Raw genomic sequence first — 13,635 nt, 5'->3', positions numbered from 1 at the left:
TCCATGCTACTTAGTATGGTTTAGTGTAATAAATAGAACATTTGTGAGAGTAAAGTCACCTTTCCATGAGATGCACAGATTTATCACAGTCACATAAATGAACAAGAAGATGTTCTGGATGTCACAGTAAAAATAGCTTGAGAACACCTGAACAAATGCCCGGGTGCCTGCAATAATGGAATAGATAGCTTGTTTGAGGAATATCGATACTCACGGGACTTGTTTTATGCAAGCAAAATAAAAATGTATTGACTAAATGTTTCGATCCCTCACTGGGATCTTCGTCAGGAGAATACAAAACAAGCAACGGTTGCTTGGTATGTGTGTATATATGTATATATATATATATATATATATATATATATATATATATATATATATATATATATATATATATATATATATATATATATATATATATATATGTGTGTGTGTGTATATATACATATACATATATACACACACAAAACTATAAGCTGGTGCACTCAAAAATCCAATCAGTAGCCAATGCCTGGGTGCTGGTTATACGTAGATAGATAGTACATCAAATAAACCGCAAGTGTGTGCACAAGTAGTGTAAACTGACAACCGCTTCGATTTAGAGTGGCCAAAACACATTGTATAAATATCTGTCTAACAAAATTCCCCAATCAGTGTCCAGTGTTACACCACAGACACTCCGGAAAGAATGGGAATCGCCGGCGGGATGGCATATGTAGCGCTTCATTTTGCCTCACAAGGAAACTTCGGGTGTCTTCAGAAAACAAAGAGCTACGTATGCCCTCCTAAGGCATTGCGGGCAGATTAGTCGCCCAAAGAGGAGACGACTAATCTCCCCTGAATGTTACCGTGTGCCACCAGCCTAAAAGGTACTGAGGCTGCTTCCCTCCTCTGCCTGTATTTACACCACTTGGAGCCCACAATTTAAAAGTGAATATAAATGGATGTTGGGGGGGGGGGGGTGTTAATGATGAAAATATCAGGAGCCTTTACACACACTTTGGTGTAGAGACAAATTTGCTTCATTGTGGAGCATGTATATGGTTGTTGCCTATTCCCTTTGCCTTGGGCTGTCCAGTACAAAAGTACCTATTCTGATTTTGCTGCTCTGATCAAAAGATAAATCTCTGTACTGGGACATGTAGTCTCCATTCCTAATGCAAATTATCTTCCCTTTTACACTACCCTTATGCTTTTAAGCTCCTGTGACAGAGGAGCACAGACTTGGTACCCTCCCCCAATTGATTATCCCTTTACTTTATCTGTTTCATATCAGTTTTGGATATTGGAATCATCCTCCCTTAAGGGTGGTGGCATACGTGAAAATTCAGGGGAGATTAGTTGCCCAGCGACAAATCTTCTCTTCTTCGGGTGACTAATCTCCCTGAAATGCCTTCCCACCAATAAAACAAATCGCCGGCGGGGTGGCTTAGGAATCACTTCAGATTTCCGAAGTTTCCTCGTGAGGCAACTTCAGGCGACTTCGGAAATGTATGCCATCCCACTGGCGATTCGTATTCTGGCCGGTTGGAAGGCATTTGGCGAAATTAATCGCCCAAAGTAGGGGAGATTTTTTTGGTGAGTAACTAATCTCCCCCTGGATCTTCACCGGTGTCACTGCCCTAAAATGATTTAGGAAGTTTTCCTAAGGTAGCTGTGCAACCTTCTATTTCTAGAGAATGTTGCTGCAATCTGCTAGATCACTCTAGTCGGATAAAAGGCAGTGCAGGAAAATGAGCTGGCATGATGAAGACATAGATATGGCAGGCTGTGGAAGTCAATCATCATATCAAAACAGGCCCTCTTGGCCAGCTAGACAACATGGAACTTCTCAAACACTTTTGCACATTGGAATAAACTGCAACTTTGAGCAACATTAATATTCATGGAATTTAGAGAGCTGATTGTTTTAAAGGGGAACTCCACAAAAACGAACTTGAACTTTTTGAAAAGTAAACATAATTTCAAGCAACTTTGCAATAGACATCAATTAAAAAATATGCAGACTTTTCATGATATTTAATGGTTTCTGACAGTTCCTTAAACCTAGCCCCTAGCTCTCCTGCTGAGCTGGCCTACTGCTTTGCTGAGCTGACTACTGTTACATTGTATCAACAGCCATCTCTCCTTCGCCTGCATCCTTCAAACCCCACAATTTCAATAAGGAAAGGAACATCACAGTGGAATGCATTGTGGGTTATGTAGTTCCTTCATGTTGTCTGTAAGCAGTGGAGAAGTTGTTACGGTTTGTAACATCAGTGTTAAAGGAATTGTTCAGTGTAAAAATAAAAACTGGGTAAATAATAGGCTGTGCAAAAGTCGCTGACTAGCTCAGAGTTATAGAGCTGAAAAGCAGGAAGTTCGATTCTGGCTGTTTTATTAGACATCTGTTCACTCCAGCCTTTATACATTACATTTTTGGCTAACTAACTATATTAGAAACATTTTTTATTTTGCACAGCCTATCTATTTACCCAGTTTTTATTTTCACACTGAACTGTTCCTTTAAGTCCCTCCTTCCCTGCCTGGATTTCAAATGATGCAGAAAGAGAAGAACTGTTAAACAGCTGGATTTTAGCATAGAAAATGGCATTTATTCATACTTTTTGAATAAATAGTTAACGGTGATGGGTATATTAGGGGTTTCTGTGTTATGTGGGCCTCTTTATCAAATTTTGGTTTGGAAGCCGGAGTTCCTCTTTAAGGTTATAAGTGTGTCTTAAATTTAAATGAGGTTCAGTGCGCTGATATCTGCTAATCAATGTGTCCCCAAAAACCTAAAAAAGGAAGCAATGTATAGTGTAGTATGTCTTGTTTAGGTATTATATAAATAATTAGAACCACTCACATTGTTGTCCCATAAATATAGGCATGAAAGTATTCTTTCTGCAAATGTTGTCGATAGGGGATCGTTGAGGGTCGGAGTTGCGCTGTGGATAAGCGCACACTAGCAGGCAGGCTTCTATGGAGCCGACTTCAGTGCGGTTCAACAATACAAATGCTTCAAATGATGATGTATCGCCGAAACTACAGAAAAGGCCCTGCGGGCCATTTACACTTTAGTTAAATAGATGCAGATCTCTCTCAGAAGTTCGCTACTCATCTGTTTCCAGATGATCGCTGAGGAGCGGAGTTGCGCTCTGGATCAGCGCACGCTGGCAGGCAGGCTTCTATGGAACCGGCTTCAAGTTTGGATAATGGCGGCGTCTTTGCAGGATAGTCAGCGTGTTGTAGTTCCACAATAGTTTGACCTCTCACAGTCTCCCAGTCTTGTCAGCTCAGCGGTCTGTGGGTAATTGGGGTAATTCAATAAGGCAGATGCTATGGGATAGATTTTAGAAAGGTTTATTGAAAAATAATACAAGCCCAACGTGTTTCATATCTCAAGATACTTCCTCAGGGGCATCACACGTGTTACATTACGGCACAGGTTAAATAGGTCGCATGATCAACTCATTAGCCTAATTGGCAATTTTCAATAATTAATTTGTTTTTAAAAATACAAAATTTTGCTTAAAAATACAATAATTTAATTAGAAACTTTCCGATTAATTCATATATAATAAATGAATTGGTGTATAATAAATAAAGTCATAAGAGCTGTGATCAATTTAATTTAGTACTGTGTTAATATCAATTAAATACACTTAAAAAACTGTAATTTATGTTAAAAAACATTTTAAATCTATTTCTATATTTAAACCTCTTGGAGTCAATGTTTTAAGTTTGTGAATCCAATATGTTTCTTCTCCTGATATTATCTGTATGATATCACTCCCTCTCCAATGGCTTTTCTTTTGTACTATGCCCACAAACTTTAAGAGAGGGATCAGCATTGTGGTGGGTTTTAAAATGAGCCGATACACTATGTGTTAGTAATTCTTTTTTTAACATTGTTCATATGTTCTCTTATTCTAGTTTTCAATGTTAGTTCTTCCTTCCTTTTATCATTCCGTAAATCCGGATTTACAGAATGATAAAAGCATTGTAATCAAACAAGCAGATAAAGGAGGAGGAATAGTTGTCCTATCAAGGGACAATTACATAAGTGAAATTAATAAACAACTTTCGGATACACAAACAGGGCCGGAACTAGGGGTAGGCAGAGTAGGCACGTGCCTAGAGCACAAAGCTTGGAGGGCGCCAGGCACATACCTTTCTCCACTTCCTACCCCTAGTCCGGTTGAGTGCGCTCCTCTCCTCTTCAGTCCTGCATACTGTTTGTGCGCGTGCGCGTACAGGAGGAGAGCTTACCGGAAGGGGGTGCCCGTCAGTCAGCACACATGTGCACGTACTTCCTGCGTGCACGGTGGAAGGGCGCCACGGCTGGCTGGGTTGCCTGGGGCGCCTGGCCGGCGTGACCAGGCCCTGTACACAAACATATAAAAAGTTAAGAAATAACCCCACCACTGACTACAAAAGTGAATTATTAAGTTTACTAAATAAAGCCAAAGACGAAGGAAACCTCAATAAAAACTAATTTAATTATCTTAAAGTAAATCACCCTAAAACTCCGGTAATATACATTCTACCGAAAATTCACAAAGATGAAATAAAAAAGCCAGGACGTCCTATTATATCCGGATGTGGCTTCAAATTCATTAATAATATTCCCTGGAAAAAAGGTTATATATTAGGAACTTGTGATGTCACAACATTATACACCATCATTAATCATGATTTGGGAATTTCAGCAGTAAAAAATTATTTGGAAGAGGATCCATCACTTGAAGATATTCAAAAATAATTTTTATTAAAAAGTATAGAATTCATACTCACTAAAAACTATTTCTGGTTCGAAAACAACTATTTTTTGCAAGTTAAAGGGACAGCGATGGGAACTCGTTTTGCACCTAGTTCTGCAAATCTTTTTATGGGATATTGGGAACAAAAACATATTTTGCCTTTACTGACCAAAAATGAAAATATTAGTGGAAATAAAGGTCTTATTGTCTGGAAACGCTACATAGATGACCTTAACAAAAATAACCTGAATATTCATCTGACAAGCAATTATAGCACTAAAAATGTAAATTTTATAACTTTGGAAAATGGGAAATTCAAAACAAGTCTATATAGAAAACCCACCGACCGCAATGGATTCATCCTTAAAAGTAGCTGCCACCATAAAAAAATGGCTAAACAATATACCATACAGTCAGTTTAATAGAATAAAAAGGAATTGTAGCAAACCAAGTGACTATGAAAAGGAATGTCAAATTCTAAGTAACCAATTTACTGATAAAGGATATAATGAAAAAACAATTAGGGGCAGATTTGTCAAGGGTCGAAGTGAATTAGAGGGAATTTTCAAAGTAAAAAAATTGGAAATTCTAAGTAAATTTTTGGATACTTCGACCATCGAATAGGATACTACGACTTTGAATTTACTTTGACTTCGATTCGAAGTAAAAATCGTTTGATTATTCGATAATTAAAGTACTGTCTCTTTAAAAAAAACTTAGACTTCAATACTTCTCCAAATTAAACCTGCCGAAGTGCTATGTTAGCCTATGGGGACCTTCTACATCGTTTTTGTAAGTTTTTGAAGTCGAAGTAAAAATCATACGATACGATTCGAAGATTTAATCGTTCGATTTTACTTTGACCGCAGAATAGCCAAATTCGATGAAAAAAAGTTCGAATTCGATATAAAGTATTTTACTTCGATGGTCGAATTTCGAAGTATTTTTATCTTCGAAATTCGACCCTTGATAAATCTGCCCCTTAATGAAGCAAAATCCTTAAGTGACAAAAAGGACGGAAACAAATTAATAAATAACAACACAGTGAAAAACAAATCAAACAATTTTATTTCATTTATTACAACCTATAACAATTCAAATAAAAACCTGGAAGCAATAATAAAAAAACATTGGCATATCCTTCAAAAAGACAAAGATCTACAAGAACATCTATCAAAAAACCCTCAAATTATTTATAAAAAACCCAATATAATCAAACAAATATTAGCACCAAGCTGTTGACCACCCGCAGATCAGAAAGGAACATCAAATCCATTTTCCAAAGAAAATACAAACGGATTTTTCACTTGCAGAACCTGCAAAGGACGTAAAACAAGTAAAGTTAACAAAAGCAAATTAACAAAATTCCAATCAAATACAACTAAAGAAGAATTTTTTTTTTTTTTTTAAAAGTGTTTTTATTGGTTTTCTCACACACAAAAAACAAGACAGACAGTGTCCCGTAAAGGACTCAAAAATTATACATAGTCAGTAAAAAATAAAAAAAAGGAAAAACAATAAAGGAAATACGTCAGAGGGGAGAGGAAAGAAAGAAAGAAAGAAAGAAAGAGAGTCCAAGAGGGTGTGGAGTGTGGAGGGGGTAACTAAAGAAGAATTTACTATAAAATCACTTATAACGTGCAACAGCAATAATGTTATTGATTTATTACAGTGTCCTTGCAACATACAATATATAGGAAGAACTAACAGAACATTGAAAACTAGAATAAGAGAACATATGAACAATATTAAAAAAGGATTACTAACACACACGGGCAGATTTACATATGGTCGAATATCGAGGGTTAATTAACCCTCGATATTCGCTTGCCGAAGGTAAATCCTTCGACTTCGATATTCAAAGTCGAAGGATTTACTGCAATTAGTTCCATCGAATGAAAAATCATTCGATCGAACGATTAAATCCTTTGAATCGAACGATTCGAAGGATTTTAATCAATCGATCGAACAATTTTTCTACGACCAAAAAAAACCTTAGAAATGACCTTCCCCATAGGCTAACATTGAGGTTCGGTAGGTTTTAGGTAGCGAAGTAGGGGGTCAAATTTTTTTTAAAGAGACAGTACTTCGACTATCGAATGGTCGAATATTCAAATGTTTTTAGTTCGATTCGTAGTCGAATGTCGAAGTAGCCAAAAAAAAATTTGAAATTCGAAGTTTTTTTTATTCTATTCCTTCACTCGAGCAAAGTAAATGTACCCCACAGTGTATCAGCCCATTTTAAAACCCACCACAATGCTGATCCCTCTCTCTTAAAGTTTGTGGGCATAGTACAAAAGAAAAACCATTGGAGAGGGAGTGATATCATACAGATGATATCACGAGAAGAAACATATTGGATTCACAAACTTAAAACATTGATTCCAAGAGGTTTAAATATAGAAATAGATTTAAAATGTTTTTTAACATAAATTACCATTTTTTAAGTGTATTTAATTGATATTAACACAGTACTAAATTAAATTAATCACAGCTCTTATGACTTTATTTATTATACACCAATACATTTATTATAAATGAATTAATCGGAAAGTTTCTAATTAAATTATTGTATTTTTAAACTAAATTTTGTAATTACTACATGGCAGCACAAAAACCAGTTCAATAAGCATCATAATTTAATAATCAGCCTTGTAGCATCAGCTTATATTACAGGCCAAAAGGAGAGGAGAAGGGGTGCTAATCCATAGGTGACTCCCCATAAGGGTCTCCATAACGAAATGCAACTACTAAAGATAATGGATAGCACACCCGATTTGAAAAGCAAAATTAATTTATTACAAAAATATGAGCAAAAATGAGCAAAAATAAAATACAAAAAAGAATTAAAATAAAAGATAAGCCCATATTCTTTTATCTTTTATTTTAATTATGTTTTGTATATTATTTTTGCTCATTTTTTTCTTCCTTTTTGTAATAAATTAATTTTGCTTTTCAAATCGTGTGTGCTATCCATTATCTTTAGTACTTATATTACAGGCCAACTTAATTTTCTGCTTGTGACGACCCCTAAGCTTAGCTTCTCAACAGCTGCTCAGAGCCCACTGAGCATGTGAGTGTCGCAGACACTTTCCAAGATGGTGACTTTCTGTGACAAGTATGAAGTCCTGGATCATTGCTGCTATTGAGAAGCTGAAACTTTAGGCTGGTGCAACAAGTTCAGCATATAAAATATGGCATTTTTAGCCACATTAATTTTTAGGGTTTACTTCTCTTTTAAAGGGGTACTTCACCCTTAAGCAGTTATCTGTTGCTAGTGTCCAATTTACTGTAACAACCAGGCAGTGCTGTGAATGAAAGACGTGAAGATGAATAGTAGGGGGCCTGAATAGAAGTAATGGAAATGTTAGCTAGAGACAAAAAAAGCCAGTTATTCAAAAACTATAAAAAAAAAAAAATGAATATCAGTTGAATACATCGGTTGCTATCTATCATTAAAAAATGAAGCAAAAATCTCAATCACTGAATCTATACTTATAAACACACAACGCATAAATTTATCATATTTTTATGGACAACTGAATTCAGAATGTTCTTACTCTTGTTCACAGATGTGCCCAAAGTTTTAAATCTCCACCTTTTAAATTCAGGAATGAAAGATGTTCCTATAACTGTAAGTAATATTTTTGTTTTAGTACCAAAATATATATAGGGCACTACTGGACTGATATGGTTTAATGGGCAACCTTTGTCCAGATAGGAAAATAAAGGAATCTTAATAAAAGTGTACATTTGTGCCACTTGGTTAGATTATTTGAGGGTTTAGAGGATTGCTATGAACATTAATATCTAGAATAGCAAACTTGCCCTGCTTTTGTTGTTTTTGTAGTGAGTTAATGGCCTTGAACACCCTTTTATTCTCTGGCAAAGTTGTGGAAGCTTGAGTACACATGTCAGATTTCATTCCTGTAGTCATCTCTATTTAAATGACGGGGGAAATATTATGCCTGTGAACATTCTGAAATAGGAAATAGACAGGAATAGGATGAAAAATAAACACGCAGGTCGAAAAAATCAGGGATAATGTTTAGGGATACACCACAGTCTGGATTCTGTGTTGGATCTGACTGAATACAAGGAAGGATTTAAAGGAAGGGTTCAGCCACGTCTGAGTGCCTGGCCTGACCCTTAAAATTGACAGACCTTTTTTTTTTTATTCTAGCTCCCCCCCCCCATAATTTTGCTAATTTGCATATGCAAAAGACTGTTTGGATTTTGTTGGGGATTCAGCCGACTTTTCTGGAGATACAGCAAGGGCGACCAATTTTTGAACCCGGGGAAAGAGATTATTGTTTAAAATTAAGAATTGGATAGGCTTTTGGGTGACTATATTATCCATCTTTTTTATCAAACTGTTTGCATTTGATAGTTCCTAAAAACTGATTTTAAGTTTGATGTTTACCTTTTGCTCTGATTCTTTCTCTAACATTTCTGTTATTCATCTGTCTTCATAGATGTCTTCACTATAGCTTTACTCCTATTCACCTTTCTTTTGTTAATTAACCGCTACTTATTTTGTACAGAGTGTCCGGTCAACACCTCAGAATGATGCAGTAACAGTGCACTTCAAACCAATAACACTGAAAGCATCAGAGAGCAAATACACCAAAGTAGCAAGTATCAGTTTTGACGGTGAGTATTAACTGGGCTCTTAATCCATTGCTATTATCACGGGGGGGGGGGGCTTTTTGCTGTAAATCAAATGAATCTCTGTTTTTAATGAAAACAAAGTTGACCATACTCCCTTCCACAAGTTGAACTCCTTTATTAATAATTTTTCTTTAAAAACAACAAAACGACATCTCCCACAACACATCAAATGCCTCACAATCTACACCTTTAGACATACGTCATGGTATGATATTGAAGTTCTTAAGGATCACCCTTTGATCATGGAATCTTCCCAATATATAACAACACAACAACAAGAACCGTTACGACCCGATACTGCGCCTCCCAGAAGTCATCAAACTAACAGACTACTGACCTCCTATCTGAACTGATCCTTATAGGTCCTCCCCCCAATGCTAGAAACCATAACTGAGCTAAATGTTTAAAATGTTATTAAAATGTTATTGACATGCTTTATATTCGAAATCATAATCACTGTACTTTCTGCTTTACGAAAATATGTACAAGTATTTCATGTGTTTTTCTTTATCATTTACAATAAATACAAGTTATAAAAAAAAAAACAACAAAACGCCACAACAAAGTCGAGTGTCAATTCATATTGTGTAATTGACGCTCCGAAAACTAAATTTTGACTAATTTTCTCTGCGAAAACTCGACTTTTTCGCATTATCAGACAAAACTTTGATTGGATTATCCCGGGCAGATCACGATGTCAAGAAACAATTCAGGGACATCTTCCATTGACTTTGGAATTACTTCAACATTTTTGAGATTGAGTATTTTTCAGATTTTTAGCAGCTTTGGGGTATGATAAATCTCTAAAAATTCAAGTTTTTATTTTTCCACAAAAAATTCTAATTTTCCCCCTAAAAACCTCAACCAGAAAAAAGCAAGGCTTCATAAATGAGCCCCTTAATATTTGCATTTAAATATAGCTGTTCCTTTTATTTCAATCATAACAATGCCAGGAAGCATTTCTGTGTTATTATTTGAAGCCCAGCTAAATTCTGCATAGTGTATGCATAACAAGTTTATTATTTGGGAATATTACTGCAGTATTCTCGTTATACTCTCACTGTAATGCATGTTTGTATTCAAATGAATCATTAATTTTTTCCTGATTTCTGCAGCATCAAAAGCAAAGAAGCCATCACAGTTTTCTGGAAAAATTACTGTCAAAGCTAAAGAGAAAAGTTATTCCAAATTGGAAATTCCATATCAGGCAGAAGTTCTGGATGGGTTAGTACCAGTATCACTTTGCGAAGTGACCATCACAACTACCTGCACATCATCCCCTTTAAAAGCAAAATGCTTGATTTTGTCCCTCCCCAATCATGATGCACCAGCTAACTCGCAGGGCGAAGTATATGGTAGTGGAAGGGCTGTAAACAGTGGAGTATGTAAAAATGACTTGTAGCCACATGGAACCCATTTTAGAATTCTAAACCAACATAAAACCTTGATTTGTTTCTCACACATAGAATAGAACTATGTGTCAGCATCCATACTAGCATTTGTAGAAACGTCCCCCTAACAGTCATTGAGCTTTCTGTCTCTTTTTCAACACCCCTTATTATATAGGGGTTGTGACCTATTGATTTGATCGTATTTAGGTATCCAGCCATCAAGTCAAGTCTATTCAGCTAGGAATCCTTGTGCTGTATACTGGGTGTTGGAGATTTCTTATTAGAAAGCTGCTAGAAAGAGTTGATTCAAACAGTAATAAATGTTAAATACATTATCCTTGTGTCCATGGCACCCCAGATTAAAATGTGAAGGATATACACAGAACTTTGAAGAATGTTACAATTGCAAATTTGATTTAAAGTGAAAATATACTCCCTTTTTGTCTTTTTACACAGACATACCTGGTTCCACAGATTGTAAGAAAACCATTATAGTCTATATATAGTCCTTTCTGCATAAGCCAAACTCAATATGTTCATGAAAAGGGATCTGTTTTTTATTTAAAGCTAGTAACCCAGCACCAAACTGGTATCTGAAAGCAAACGTGTTTTTGTATGTTATTAGACGTGGATTCCTAGTGCTCTAGGAGCACCAAAAGTCAGGTTGCTCTGTATTATTCCCTTGGGAGCACATAGCAGCCTAATTGCTGTAAGTCCTATGTCACATGGTGTGTTTTATCTACCAGAGTAAAAATGCCAGCTGAAAAGGCTGATCTGTTTGACACCTGTCCTATGTTTGTAGTGAGAGCGCACTGGCTGTCATTATGCACATGGCAGATAATGCAAACACAAGTGACTTATGACCTGTGTGTGTGCAGCACCAGGCAAATCTAATTCATTCCTGCCATTATACTCATGGAATGGATTTGACTTGTCTGCCCGTGGAGAAAAACACACCGTGTGACATAAGCCTTATTGCACTGTAGGCATTTTGGTCTGTGGCTTTATGTTGCTTTAGTTCTGACAGCAGTTTAGAAGAAAAAAGTGCTATCCCAGAATACATAATTATACTTTGTGTTCCTGTACAGCAAAATAGTTTACGTAGATATTTCCTATTTGCTTTCTACATAAAGGTATTTGGGATTTGACCATGCTGCCACATTATTCCACATAAGGGACAGTCCATCTGATCCGGTGGATAGAGCAATATACCTAACAAACACCTTTAATTTTGCTGTCCTCATACATGATGTCTTGTTACTTGAAGATGCAAAACCAATGTTTAAAGTAAGTGTTGTTTTCTGTTAAAGCTTAGCAGTAACTTTACATGTACTTAATGTGCTCCATTCATACCTAATATTCTTTTTCATTTTATTCTAAATATAGATCCAGAATTTTAGCTCCCATGTATTAATTCCACCAGGTGAATCTCGCTATATATTTTCACTTCTCTTCACACCGTCCACATCTTCAGTTCATATAGACAGCAATATACTACTTATTACCAATGCATCAAAGTTCCATCTTCCAGTGCGTGCATACACTGGGTTTCTAGATGTAAGTATTTTGAGCTTCCTTGCCATGTCTAACATGTTTGTTTCCTTTTGTTTTATTTGTATATGTCTCCAGGTTAAAAGTAATTTTATAGTTTATCTGAACTTTTTTGTAAATTGAAATTTTGGCTATGTATTTACCATATGTGCAAATTTTTAAAGCAAGGATATTGGACAAATAAAACTGCAACACTGATAATAGAGAGGTGCATTACAGGGGAAAGCAGCAATAAATAAAGTTGGTACAACTGACAACAAATGTTGCAATTTAAAGGAGATAATGTCATCAGAGGGCAAATGTTTACTTTTGCCAAAAAACAATGTCAAATATTGTGTAAAGTAATTCAGTTTTGGAAGCAAATGGGGGAATCCTATCTTGCTTTATGTTAAGTTTACAATCCCAATGTTACAGCCATGAGACAAAGCAGGATCAAATATTTGTCTTCTGCTTCCTTTTCAGTACTTTGTTTTACCTCCAAAACTAGAGGAACGTTTTATAGATTTTGGCATCCTTAGTGCTTCAGAATCTAGCAGTCTTCTAATTGCCATTGTAAATAGCAACCCTATAGAGGTAAGCACCCATACCTATTTTTCTATTGTTAACATTTTCCTCTCTCCTGCATAATTCCTTTCAGCGAATAAAAGAATACCTTATGACTTTTACCTTGTAACCCACACTTTCTATTCCTTTTAAATTATTTCTAACAAGCAGGGCTCTTTTTCCCTCAATATGTGAATATTATCTGTATGTTTGATGTACAGTATACACCTTTCTATTGTACAGCTCTGTGGAATGTGTTATCACTTTATAGATTTAAATTTCATAATCAAAGACCTTTATTAGAGATGATAACCACTCTTGCATGTTTCTTCTTTGCTTATTTTATTCAGTTAGCCATCAAAAGTTGGCATGTAATTGGAGACAGTCTTTCCATAGAACTGCTCACTACAGAGAAAGGCAACAGAACCTCTATCATTGCAAGCCTTCCAGAGATTGAAAATGCCTCTGTGTCAGACCGCACCTCAGTAAGTGCTGTAATATTTATTAGTTTCCTCAATTGTCTTCCATGTTTGAATAGTTTATGGAGTGCTACTCCCATTCAAGTTAATACCTAATTCCCCGTTTCATAATCTTTGGTCCGTAGATGATGCTGGACTGCAGCTCCCAGCACGCTTTCCTATTTTATCATATGTTGAAGAATTTTAACTTATAAAAATTATAAAACACACATAAAATAACAGATAAAGAGATAACTATTTGTTTTTGTAATAGAC

At 35.8% G+C, this 13,635-nt stretch overlaps 1 protein-coding gene across 2 annotated transcripts in view; it reads left to right on the top strand.

Annotated features, from left to right (window-relative positions):
* The window catches only part of tmem131.L (transmembrane protein 131 L homeolog), a 119,272-nt gene that overhangs the window by 74,699 nt on the left and 30,938 nt on the right, over window positions 1-13,635 (top strand). For both annotated transcript variants that reach the window (XM_018247111.2, XM_018247109.2), the window contains exons 11-17: window positions 8,318-8,379; window positions 9,290-9,398; window positions 10,532-10,640; window positions 11,941-12,094; window positions 12,194-12,364; window positions 12,821-12,931; window positions 13,252-13,386. In XM_018247111.2, coding sequence (XP_018102600.1) covers window positions 8,318-8,379; window positions 9,290-9,398; window positions 10,532-10,640; window positions 11,941-12,094; window positions 12,194-12,364; window positions 12,821-12,931; window positions 13,252-13,386 — 851 coding nt within the window. The remainder of the gene's footprint in view (window positions 1-8,317; window positions 8,380-9,289; window positions 9,399-10,531; window positions 10,641-11,940; window positions 12,095-12,193; window positions 12,365-12,820; window positions 12,932-13,251; window positions 13,387-13,635) is intronic.

The sequence above is a fragment of the Xenopus laevis genome, chromosome 2L (assembly GCF_017654675.1).
Source record: "Xenopus laevis strain J_2021 chromosome 2L, Xenopus_laevis_v10.1, whole genome shotgun sequence".
NCBI lineage: Eukaryota > Metazoa > Chordata > Amphibia > Anura > Pipidae > Xenopus > Xenopus laevis.
This window is presented reverse-complemented; position numbering and strand designations above follow the sequence as displayed.